Here is a 12,589-nt window from a genome sequence, read left to right as displayed (position 1 = left end):
ATATGGGATTTTAAGTCTCCAAGAACTGAGTGATGAGCAGAAAGCTCAGGGACCATTTTCTTAGGTAAATTCAATAACTAAGATAGATCTTGATAATTCACCTGGCCAGAAATCACGTCGCCGTTTCTTTCTGCAGTTCACACCTACAAGATCAGCGTGTTCACTGGAGATATCTATGGTGCTGGGACAGATGCTAATGTTTTCCTAAATGTCTATGGAGATCTGGGAGACACAGGAGAGAGAAAACTCAGCAAATCTGAAACAAACTTCAACAAGTTTGAAAGAGGACAGGTACAAATGCAATGGATTAATAACACTTTCTATTTCACAGTCTTTAAGGTAATAAGTCCATGACTGTCTTTATAGTCTGCATTTTCCTGAGGGATGAAATGATTGATTCCACTTACCATGTTCATTACCTTTTAAAATTATTTGTATGGATTCTCAGCTGGGTATTACAACCAACAGGCACTGCAGCAAATGGGTAGATGTTTTTGTGAAGTCATTGACAGACAAATTATGAGCTTGATCCATATAAACTGGCCTGAATTGTTAGCTGTAGGCATGAGAGCACACAAAACATGAGATGTCTCATTCCCATAGCTTCTGTGCAACTGACTTGCATGTATAAAGTATATATTGTAATTCACCACATAGCATGATAAATTGACGAGATCTAAACTGCAGCTGTGTTTGACAAAATAACATCAAAAGTGGTTCTCTGTGGTCAGCCCATGAGTCATATTCACAGCCTCATATGGACATACTTAGACACAGTGATGCCAAAGATTGTGGCATCTGGATTGCCCATACAAATCTCACTGTGTTAGAAAGGGAAATAGACTTGAAAAATCTGGATGTAAAATTTCAGGAATTCAATATTCTAATTGGTTTTAAAAGTGACATTTTGTGCAGCTCCCCTCATAACAGAAACAGGCTTCAAAACACTTCCCTGCAGAACAGTTTTAGCATACAGATATGCCTCTACAGACTGCTGCAAAGCTTTTAACCAAACACCATCATGTGAGACGGAATTTAAACACACATCGTGCCCTGCAGTCTCCACTTGCTTTTGTCTGGTAGATGATCTGTGAGAGGTCTTTAACAGAAGCAACTGCTGTTGAACACTCTGCAGGAGGACACGTTTACTATACAGGCTGTGGACCTTGGCATTCTGTACAAGATCAAGATTCGTCACGACAACAGCATGTTCAGTCCTGACTGGTTCCTGGATAAAGTAGAGATCCTGGATGAGACCACAGAGGAGTCATTCATGTTCCTGTGTGAGCGCTGGCTCTCTAAAAAGAAAGAGGACAAAAAGATAGAGCGTACGCTTTATGAACAGGTACAATTATGGCTCAAAGCAGTGATACCAACCTACTGCTACTAATGAAAAAAAAGAAAAAAAAGGTTGAATATCTGTTTGAAGTCCAAGACAGCTCATTAGGGACTTAGGGGTTTTTTTGCCTGTCCAAAACAAACTTGTGATTTTCAGACAAGTGCGGAAAGTATGGCCACTCTCAGCCCAGTATCACTAATACTGTAATTTGCAATTTCAACAGAAAAATCAAGGAGTCTGAGTGAGATTCTTCAGATTAGAGCCAAAGTACCTTGCTTATACACAGTAGAATATATTTCCCTGCTGTTCTCCTTGCTGTCTTCACAAAGCAGGTTAGTTATGGGTCCCACTATTCGAAGTCCTAAAGCCAAAATATTGGGTCCCTGGACTTCATCCTCACCAGACTAGACAGGTTTATCTTTTCAGATCCTTCTTCTACCACTGCCAAACATAAAAAGTCTGGTCTGTTTGCTGCCTCTCAAAGCACCAAATATTCCTTATTGAAATACCCTTTTTACTTGCACATTCTCTGTTGCTTTATCAGGCTAATGTAGGTAATTGGAATTCGAGGTACATGCATGAATTAAAATAGGCAAACAAGATTAATAGACCTCTTGCTTCTATACAGTGAGACATAATAAATCAGCTGATTATAAGTCCGTTGTATTTAAGGCGTCCACTTTGCAAAATACAGTGACATATTAATTGACAGTTACCACTAAAATTATCATCAGTGAGAATGGGGCAGACTCATCCTGAATACAACAGAATAGATATGAGAAGAGTTACACCATGGATGAGTATTGCCATATGCTCCCTCATAAAATTGCAACAGACAATGCTATGAATGCTTGTGGTCACACTCACCATGTTGCCAATATTAATTCATAATGAGGAAAAGCTAATCACTTTTTTTTTTAACGTTAATTACATGACTGTGTGGTAAGAGCCTCACATTTGTTGGATAATGACATTAAGCACATCTGCAGTGAATCTTCAAATACAATAGATGTTTTGTATTACTCAGTTTTGCAGTACTCTCCCTCTCATGCTCTTTGAACTGTACCAGGTACTTTCCTCTGACACCTTGGTGTGTGCCCTAATAAGCAAATCTGGCACTGATCCATTTATCTGAATTTTCTGTGGCTATTGCTCACACAGGTAGCAGAGGAAACGTCACAACACAACATAAACTCTATTAGGCCCGTTATATTTTCTTTTATTATAACACACATCCAAAATGGCCTGTCAAGGTTACCAATGAAGTAAATGAATGACCTGCAGTAAATTACAAGTCACATTTAGTTGAGCTACACTGAGCAAAGAGCTACCTGGGGGACTACAGGGATTTCTTCTTATGTTGTTCTGGGAGGCACATGGGAACAGCTGACAACACTTGAGCTCTCAACCTCATCACCCTCCCCTACATGCCTTTTCTAACTAGAGCTATGATGGAGAGCGGAACAGCCTGAATGGCTCATCTCTCAGCCTGTCGAGTCAGGATAGCAGTGGAAACCCGAAGGAGACGAAAAAATCCAGCTTGGTCAAGGCAGCAGAAGAAGGATCATGTAAGCAAGCACCGTATTTGATTGCTTGCATGCATGTGTTCTTGGCTTTCAGTGCTTGAGAGGCTGTGTTCATCCTGGTGAAGAGCAAGGAGAAGCAGAACAGCAAGTTCCTTCTCTTCAACTTCTGTTGTGGCTGCTTTGGAAAGGCTCCATCGGTGCTTGTGTTTCTCTATGTGCTGCTTTTCCTATAGCTCTCCAACCCTAAAAGTGAAATAAGCCATGAAGCTCACAGCAACTTCAGTGTTTCCAACCCTCTTTTATGTCTCCTCTGGAAAGCTGTGGTGCTATAGCTTGTCAGAATTAACTTCTCCATTACCAGCAGAAGTAAGCTCTCGGAACAGTTGGATGCTTTGTACAGTGTAACAATAGGGTTATGTAGGTGGTTATTCAAGGGTACACTGTTTTCTGTCATGGTGAGGTAAAATGCACAGGTGACTTCTATGGGCAACTGCAAGAGCAAATCATGCCCCTTAAATGCCTAAAGTTAGATGAGACCATTCACACCAGCCCGTGTGGAAAAGCAGCTAGTCAACAACAACCATAGAACCTCCTCAGAAAGAAACCCACTGACCTGATGAACTACACTACCTCTTCCTCCTCCTCCACCACAACTGCATAGAGGACAGCAATTCAGAGGTGGGGAGAAGTGACGCTAGCTTCTGATCAGTGGGGTCTGATAGAGTAAAGGGAAGAATTTATGCAAATTTTGTATAATTTTGTCTGAGGTGTCCTTTAAAGGATCCAAAGCTCTTTGCAGTGAGAGGGACAGTAGGTAAATCAGATATGTTATCACCAAAAGAGCTTCCCTTGAACTATCAGAGGATCTTTTCCACATGATCTTTTTAAGTAGCTCTTGTTGCTGATATCAGCTTTTTTCTCCTCTTATATCTCTTTGACCTACTCAAGATGATATTTCATGTAGCATATTAGAACTGAATTACCAAAGACAGCTTTGAATTTCTAGTTTGCCGTGTTTAAACCATCTCCCATCCTGACCAAGGATGTTTGTTTAACATTAGTTGAAATATGATTTGCTTTAGAACCCTTAAAGTTTTTTTCTTACAACATATCACTGCATCACAGCAGCTGTTGTGAGATATGGGAAGCTGAGCAAGAGCACAGATAAGTCGCTTGGCTCTCAGAAAACAAGCTTCGACTGAGAGTGCTCAAGTGAGCTTGTTCTTTTCTAGAAGTGGTCTGTCTTATACCTGGGCAGAGGAGAAGGTTCTGCAGGTGCTGTCACTGATGGACAGGGAGTCCATGAACTATGGACTTAGTTTTTCTACTCGAATAACTGATAGAAACTGTTGGTGGCTTTAGTGAGAGCTACATTTTTAGGGTCTGGTTCCTGAGATAAAGCAAAGTTGACTATATGGATTGCATCTTATAAAAATCGAAATATGCTGGACTGTGTCTGCAAAGGCCAGCTTTCATGCAGGAGGCTAATTCTGCTCTAGTGCTGCTGGTAGGAAGTGAGAAAGCTGTGCATGTTTTGTTCCTATCCTGGCTGTGAAGGAAGGCTGGAAGATTGGTTTCCATCAGCTGAAGTTAACCTTAGCAGATTTCCCCAGTCCATTGGTATTTCCTTATAACTTCATTACCACATAGACTTTTTTTCTCTGTGTTATATACCTTTTTATTAACTAACTCTGTGTTCCAGGACGATGACTTATCATCTAAATTACACCTACAGTTTGTTGTCATTCTCCATGGGTCTTTTAGGTGTGTGACTAAGATGTTGTGTTGTAGGGAGTAACTGGGCAGCAGCTGAGTCATGGTTGCTGTCTGAATACATGCTGTTAGTCCACAGCAAGTGCCAAGTAATTAAAGTTATCTTAAACTTTCATGGTAAGGCAAGTGTAAAATGATGTAATTTGGCTTAGGAATTTAAGATAGCTTTCACTGTCATGGTCGAAGGGAATTCACACAAATGGCTACTGCAGCTCAGCTGATACCCATTAGCTTGTTGTGATGTGATATCTGGGTTGCATGTCCCATGCCTTTAAGTTGTGAGGCACATATAGTGCTGTATGTTGCTCAACCTGGTCTGCAACCCATCTGTCTTGGGTCAAACATTCTTCTGTAATCTCATATTGTGCTCAAGTGGAAAATGAGTGATTCCCATGTTCCTTCTGATATTATTTCTGTGGTGAGACAATGGATAACATCTGCCATGTTGGCATTCCAAGTAGTTTCACAAATAATGGGTGAAACATCAGCATCTCCCATGAGAACCCCTCTCCATTAGAGCTAGGATAGTTCCCATCATCTCCTTTGTGCCGGGTGGCCTTTCTCTTCCGAGTTCTGGAGTTTCTCATCAACACTATCTCTGTTGCAGTGACACGGCCTCATTAAGGAAACTGCATCCTGAAGGAATGTCAGATAAAATGGACTGTGTGAGCCAGACAGCCACCTCCTGGGCTGGATAAAAAGCCAGCTGTTAATTAGTTGATTAGAGGAAGTGGTACTGAGTGCTGCCTGGGAAAGGGACTGATAGTTAAAGCAGCCCAGTTCTGACTCTCCCATGCTCAAGCTGGTGAATATCTTTGGGGGACAGGAGGTGATGTGGGGATGGAGAGCAGCAAAAGGCCCTCTTGACTAGGAACCTGCTGCAGACAATGTGGTCTGTATCTCTAATGAAACCCAACCTTCTGTGGGGTGCATGTGTGCCTTCAAACAGCATGACCCCTGCATAGGGGCTCAAGGAAACAGGGCAAAGAAAGATGGGCTGAAGGACCTGTGTTGTCCTGCTGTGGCCACATGCCTCAGGTTCTAGCTTCTCCTGCATTTGAAGAAGTAGAACTATGAGTCCCAGAGAAAGAGGGAGACAGTGGAGAGGGGAGATAAACAAATTAGAGGATTACTCTTCTAGTTTTTAGAGGAAAGAATAACAATCAGTGTTTCCTGCTGTTTCCTGAAACAGTGTTTCCTGAACTTACTGTACATCTCTGTATCCATTGTTTAAAGTGGGAAATGATAATTTCTCATACATCTCATTTTTTCTACCAATGTTTCAAGTACTTTGGCTTGAGGATGCAACATCAGTTGGAAATGCTTGTAGTTCTGTGAACTTACTCTGGCAAAGGAGAACAGGATAAAAACTGTATAAAAGAAAGTTCTGTCCCTCTTCAAGATATACTTTATTTTAAAGAGGGGTCTGGGGCTGATCTAAACATGATCCTTTGATATATTCTTACAAAATTTGTCTTGCCTAAAGCTAAACTCTTTCTTCTCCTAATACTGTCAGCTCCAATGACTACTTTGTGAAGAATGCATTGCATATCATTATGCTGATGCACACACTGAAATGTAAATGATACTATAATGGGGAGAATAAGTCTTGCCTAATCATCAGTTTATTTTGTGTTGGTACACAAAATCCTCAGACTGGGACTGAATGAATCTCTCTGGGTTCTGCTCTGCCCAGAGGTAAGAACAGATTTGGTCAGCATGAATTCATGCCTTCCCTGGTATTGCACACATATTCTAAGCTTGACATGAGTTTCTAGTACAACCCCCACCCCGAGAATGCTGTTAGTCATCATAAAGCAAAATTAGATACCAATCCCAGGTGATCTGAAAGCCAACCGAGCCTTTTCAAATCAAAAAAGTGATGATGAAGCCAGGCTGAGATTCTAGTCTGTGACAAGGCAAGTTTCAGAGCTCTGAGTCTTGTCAGAACAGTTTGAACAGCCCTGCACAAATGTTCTGAGTATTTAGCATCTAATTCTGCACCGCCTGCTCAGCTTACCCAAATGAGCCTTTGGAAAGCAGTTGAAAAGCAGTCTGGCACTTCCTCCCTTTCAGCAGCTGAACTGCAATGTCTGAAAACCACAGAACAACCTGCTAAGTCCCAAGCCTTGGCCTGAAGGTTTTTACCAAGAATGATATTATTACTCAAAGTATAAAATTATTGAGTGGCCTACCATTAATACAAGGATTGTTCATGGTTTGCCTGGATTTGCAAAGGGATGCTGGAACCCTGAGCTGCCCCATAGATCACGGCAATCCTTGAATGAATCACAAAGGAGAACATTTGCAGTTGTACTGGGACATTCACTCAGTGATGGTTTACCTTGGAGTCAGCATAGATTTATTTGCCTTTATTGAAGAGTGAACATAAGATCACTTTAATCTAATAGCCTATTTAAGATTTAGTTGCTCAGTCTCATCTTCAGGAAGGTCTCTTGGTGTAAATAAAAATTCAAGCCCTTTGCTGTTCTGTCAGCTATTAGTGAGAAATCTGGACTTACAACCTCCTTGCAGCTAATAGGGTTGCCTGGGGAAATTAACCCTTGCAGAATTCAGTCCCAAGTGTATGATAAAGTAGTCTCCCATGCACATTTGTAGCCCAGTGCTGCATGGTGTTATCCCTTCTCCAAATGAGCTCAATGGGATGTGAACCTACTTAGCATGCACGACTGCTCCACCTGATGGGATGAGTCCTTGGTTTTCTGAAGTCTCATGTAAATGCATATGTCTGGGGGGTTTCTGATGACTAAACCTTTGTTTGTTGCAGTGATCCCATACCACATAACTGTGACGACCGGCACTGAGTACGACTCCAGCACCGACAGCCGAGTGTATATCATCATCATGGGTCCTCAGAAAGTGCAGACTGAGAGGCTGTGGTTGGATCTCCCAGAAGGAAAAGACGAGTTTGCAGACGGCTCTGTAGAAAAATTCTCTGTTTGGGGCCTAGATGTTGGGGAGATCAAAAAAGTGGAGGTACTTTGTGAAGACAGAACGAGTACTGGAGGCATACACATGGCCAAAGAAAACATATGTTGCTGTTATTCTTAGCAGTGAAGGGAAGGCACTCGGGTCGAAAAGGGCTGTAATCAGGGATGTGCTAATGAGATTTCACATGTGTCTGAACCTGAAAATAAGTATGCTCTATATCTCACAAAACCCAAGATCCTCAAGAGGCAGAAGATAATCTTGAATTATAAGGAAGCTGTAACATGTCCATTTTGTCCCGGCTCTGGCACTGTATTTAGTCAAGCCCTGTTATTGACAGATGCAGTGAAGGTTCCCAGGATGCAGTCCTCCACTGGTCTTTTTCCTAGTTGATTTTTACTCTCCTTCCAGTTGGGTTTCATAAATTGTGCCTGCAGTGAGAAACACATCTTGTATAATTTCCTAGCTAAACATTAAAATTGTTTTCACAGCTTGGAGGACCCAGGCTCAGAGAAGAAAATTAATCATTGCTCATAAGTAACGTGCACAAATAGATTTTGGTACAGGAGACATTTTTTCTGCTATGGCTCAGGGAGACAGAATTTGCATAGACTTTCCATCACTGAACTTAAACTTCACATGAATCTTCCAGAGCATTTGCGTACATTATTCTTATTTCATATGGCAGTTTCATCTCTTTGAAAGCCTGCTCCAGCCCATCGCCTGCTGAAACCCACAGCATCTTGGAACTTCAAGAGCCTATTTAGTTTTATTTTTACCCCATGCTTTGTGTTTCAGTAAACTTATGTGCTGATGCTTGTGCTTGTGTATTTGGTAGATAAATGAAAAAATATAGAGAAATCCTAAGTAATTAAAAAATCTTTGGAGTTGTATGTCCTGTTGTAGCAGCTGATAGACTGATGCACCCCTATTAGTTTTCATTCAAGCAATGGACTCTAAGAAATTTCCTTGAGAGATTTCCATATTTTGAGTTTACCATCAGCCATTTCCTTAATGCACTCCAGTGTCTGGTTATTATGAGTGTTAGTGGTACTTTCTATCTGGTCCATCTCTAGGTGAAAATTTGAAAGTGAAGCAAGTGCATAAATCCTTCTCTGTGCACATGGAAAACACATGGACTGGGACAGAAAAGCCAGTATAACCCCTCAATGTCAGAGAGACAAAATGAACAGGCTGAAGAAAGAAACAGAAAAGGATGCTGGAAAAGAGATCATGAGTAGGGCGAGGAAGGGGTAGAGAATAGGAGAAAGTAAGAGCAGACACTTGGAAATAGGCAGAAGCGAAGGATTACAAAAGGGAAAGAAGATAAAAGGTTGTAAATGAAATGCAGAGTTAGAAAAAGAAAGAACATGTAGCTTTCAAGCTGGTGATGGTCTTCTGTACTCTTTCAGCCCTATCCTCAGTGATGTCACCAGTCTGCTGCTGCCTCCCTCTTGCTCATGTTCCTTTTTAGTTTGTAACCCCCCAGCTTGTAGCTGGAGGAGCCATCTGCTCCTGGTCTTCTGCTTTCCTTCATGCAGTGCCCTCTGCTTGGAAGGTCCCTTGTTGTTGATCCATGTCCCAGCAATGACATCGGTGTGCCAGTCTGCTGAGGTTGCCATGGAATCAGTCCATATTCTTCTTGTACAAAATTGCAGTGTTCAGGGACATTGCAGAAAACTGGAGTTATCTACTTGGGAAAAGTGAGGAACAGTTCGTTCTCAGGTTTGGCATTTGGCCGCTTCTGGAAGAAGGCAAGAAGTTCTGAATATCAGTTACCATGTGAAAATAGCAGAGCATGGGGATTAAGTTTTCAGAAGCCCTCTGTATAACCCAGGCAGCAGACTGCAGGATTTAGTAGGATCATAAGATTTGCAGTGTGATGCCACTTCTACTTTGGTATTATTCTCCTGCTGCAAATATACTTTAGTGAAAGCAGAAACAGTGGAACATGAAGTAATTTGAAAGCGGCTCATTTATACCTGTCTTGTAAGCCTAAAGATATCATATTTACTACTGGGGTACTTTAACAGATACACTGACATGAAAATAAATAATACATATTATTCAGTAGGCACTTTATACTGTGTTCTTAAGACAAATTTAAATATTTCTTCTCCTAATGAACAAAAGTATCTCTGTTCATAGACAGCTGTTGCTGTAGAGACACAGGTATGTTGGGAAGAGTCTTTCACTGTTCTCCATTTCTAAACCACTTCTGGACTTTTGGTTCAGAGCCTTTCTCAATCACAAGCACAGAGTAAAGCCAAGGACATACAAGTATTTAAAGTCCAGCCCTTCACTGACTAAGGGCAGGATTCTGGAAGACCCTGAGGTCACTCTAGTATTCTCTGTACCTTGCACATTAAGCAGGAAATCTTTTTTTTTTTTTCTTTTATCTTTTCCTTCTATCTCAAGTTAGAGACCACTCAGATTGTCTCCCATTTCCCCCTGTTGTTGCACTTAGTTTCTTTGTGACTGTGAGCTGCTCGGTGTGAATTGTGCATCTTAGTCTTGGTGATGTGAGGTACTCAACGGTCCTTCAAGGACAGTAGGAATGAGTTACAAAGGTTTTCAAACAGCCTTTGAAATTCTGTTGTTCTGACTTCAGCTTGAACATCTCAGCCTCAAATAACTTGTGATATTAGCACACACGTCCAGGCTATGCTGCTGGTGTGGCCATGGCTTTTGAGAGATCACTCGCTGTATTGAAGTGGTGTATTTACAGAATTACTTGGAATTGAAAAGCAAATCCCAGTGCTCTGCTCTCAAAGTCCAGACATAAGGAAGGCTCAGTACTGGATGAATTTGTCCCAAACTTTATAACACTGTTCTTGAGGCCCTTGGAAATCTGCTTGTGTGCAGATTTTTCAGGGCACCTGGATGTGCAGGATGCTTTCTTCTGTCCAGTCACTGATACCAAAGGAGTTAAAGGTTGCTGTGAAAATCTGGTACCTAGCAATGTCTTGGAATGACGCTTAAGGAGGGAGCTGTAATGGACACAAAAGAGCAGCAGATTTTAATAAGCTCATTAAGATTTTTCCACCAGCTGCTTTGTCCCTGCTTCACTGCAGAGCCATTGCCCTGAACTTTTCCCATTGCCTTTTCTGTGCCATCCTGCAACAGGTCTCAAGAGGCTGTGTGCAGACTCTCAGAAGGGCTGTGGGTTTGGAGGAGGGCAGCCAAGTTGTCAGAGAGGCAGTGGGAATGCAAGTGCTCTATTTCCATTCACCTCACACCCCAAGAATCTGAGTATTAATGCATCCATTGTAGACCTGTATTTCCCTGGTGGTTAACTCTAATTTTCTGCAGCTGCACAGACATTAGTATAGTAATAATACTCTTAACAGCAGTGATGGCTGAGACAGTCAGATAAAAAAGACCATTTGTTTTTTGAGGAAAGAGAGACACCATGGATACATCACCCTATATGAATCTGCTATTAAAAATTATTTTGCAAGCAACTCTAAATATCCTAATACATTCAAAACAAACCCAGTGAGAACTAAGGACCTCATTTTCCTAGAAACAACACAAACAACACCTGCTCTGAAAATAATGAAGTGCAGGTACCTCTTTTATTCTACCTTTTATGTACAGATAGCTCACTGGAATGACTGGCTGATGGAGTTTCATGCATCAACTGGGATAGAGAATAATGCTTTTAAGTCTGCCCCAGGATGAATTCCTCACATTCTGTAAGAGGGACACATGCAGTTTCTTGGAGAATTTGGACCATCATCCTCTTTTTCCTGATGATATTCCTGTAGAAACACCACTTATTGCTCATTATGGCCCTTGCCAGAATCAGCTCCAAGGTGTGCCTGGACTTTCCTAACCTCATCCCTGCACACTTGAGCAGTGTCTCTGTATTTCTCCAGGTTCACTGACCCTGCTGCCACATCTGGTGTTCTTCCTTTTTCCATTTAAGTTTTGTCAGGAGCCTCTTGTTCATCCATGAAGGCTTCCTGCCACTCTTGTATGACTTCCTGCTCTCCAGGATGGACTATTCTTTAGCCTGGGGGAAGTGATCCTTGATCGTGGAAGATCAAACAGTTACAGATGTAAGCTCCATCTGTTGCCTTTTACACAAACATGGAGCTTTTGTAGTTAAAGTAGATGGGAAACAGAGAAACAGCCTGATACATACAGTTGACTTAGACTTCCTTAGAGGGAAGGAGTGTTTGAATAACACATGTGGGTGTTTGCCTAGCTGTGTCTTTCATCTTGGCTATGAAGCTTTGGATAGTCACTTCTAAGTGTTGCAACAGCAGTGGAAGGGGTTAGAAAGTGGAGAAAAGGGTCTGCAGAGATTGACAAATTAGCAGATAGAGGTCAGTGGAGAAGAAGCAGAGCAGTATTAGACTGGAAATGTTTTCATGTAGGTCAGTCCAGTCTATCTTCCTTAATTATGGGACTGGCTGTGTCCTGCTTTCCCTCATGCTCAACAGCCCTTGCCCTGAGCTTCCTTGCCCACATCATCTGCTATGTCTACTGATGTCTAGACTGTTGGGCACCAATGGCATGAACTGTTTCACAGCTTCCTCCGTTCCACTCTGGAAATGGTTTGTATGATGGTGAGTGTAGTCAACACTCAGTCCTACATCTCCGGTTTAAACACCTAGTAGGGGGCTTTCGTCCCAAGAAATCCCCTTTAACAAGCAGATGTTTTCTCCCTGACTCTCTCAGGTGGGGCATGACGGCGCTACCCCTGAGAGCTGCTGGCTGGTGGAAGAGCTCAACATCGTCGTGCCCACCAAGGGTGTCATGTATAACTTTGTCTGTAAGTGCTGGCTGGCCAGAGACAAAGGTGATGGGCTCACCTCAAGAATCCTCAACATTCTGGATGCGGACTGTGTTAACATTGGCGTCAAGGTAGGCTCTAGGCTCATCTTTGGCTGTTGCATGGACCTGTGCTGATGTAGGTTGTGATATATCCATGTGGTTTGAGCCTTTTATTTACAGAGGATTTGTTTGTCGTTTCTTCAGCAAAATCTTTAGG

At 42.0% G+C, this 12,589-nt stretch overlaps 1 protein-coding gene across 1 annotated transcript in view; it reads left to right on the top strand.

Moving 5' to 3' along the window:
- The window catches only part of LOXHD1 (lipoxygenase homology domains 1), a gene marked incomplete at both ends in the record, with an annotated part of 53,745 nt that overhangs the window by 26,539 nt on the left and 14,617 nt on the right, over positions 1 to 12,589 (top strand). The window contains 5 exons of the mRNA XM_010013327.1: positions 137 to 291; positions 1,136 to 1,345; positions 2,784 to 2,907; positions 7,427 to 7,635; positions 12,277 to 12,462. Coding sequence (XP_010011629.1) covers positions 137 to 291; positions 1,136 to 1,345; positions 2,784 to 2,907; positions 7,427 to 7,635; positions 12,277 to 12,462 — 884 coding nt within the window. The remainder of the gene's footprint in view (positions 1 to 136; positions 292 to 1,135; positions 1,346 to 2,783; positions 2,908 to 7,426; positions 7,636 to 12,276; positions 12,463 to 12,589) is intronic.

The sequence above is a fragment of the Nestor notabilis genome, unplaced genomic scaffold (genome assembly GCF_000696875.1).
Source record: "Nestor notabilis isolate BGI_N333 unplaced genomic scaffold, ASM69687v1 scaffold9174, whole genome shotgun sequence".
NCBI lineage: Eukaryota > Metazoa > Chordata > Aves > Psittaciformes > Psittacidae > Nestor > Nestor notabilis.
Note: the sequence above shows the minus strand (reverse complement) of the source record. Positions and strands in the feature narration are given on the sequence as shown.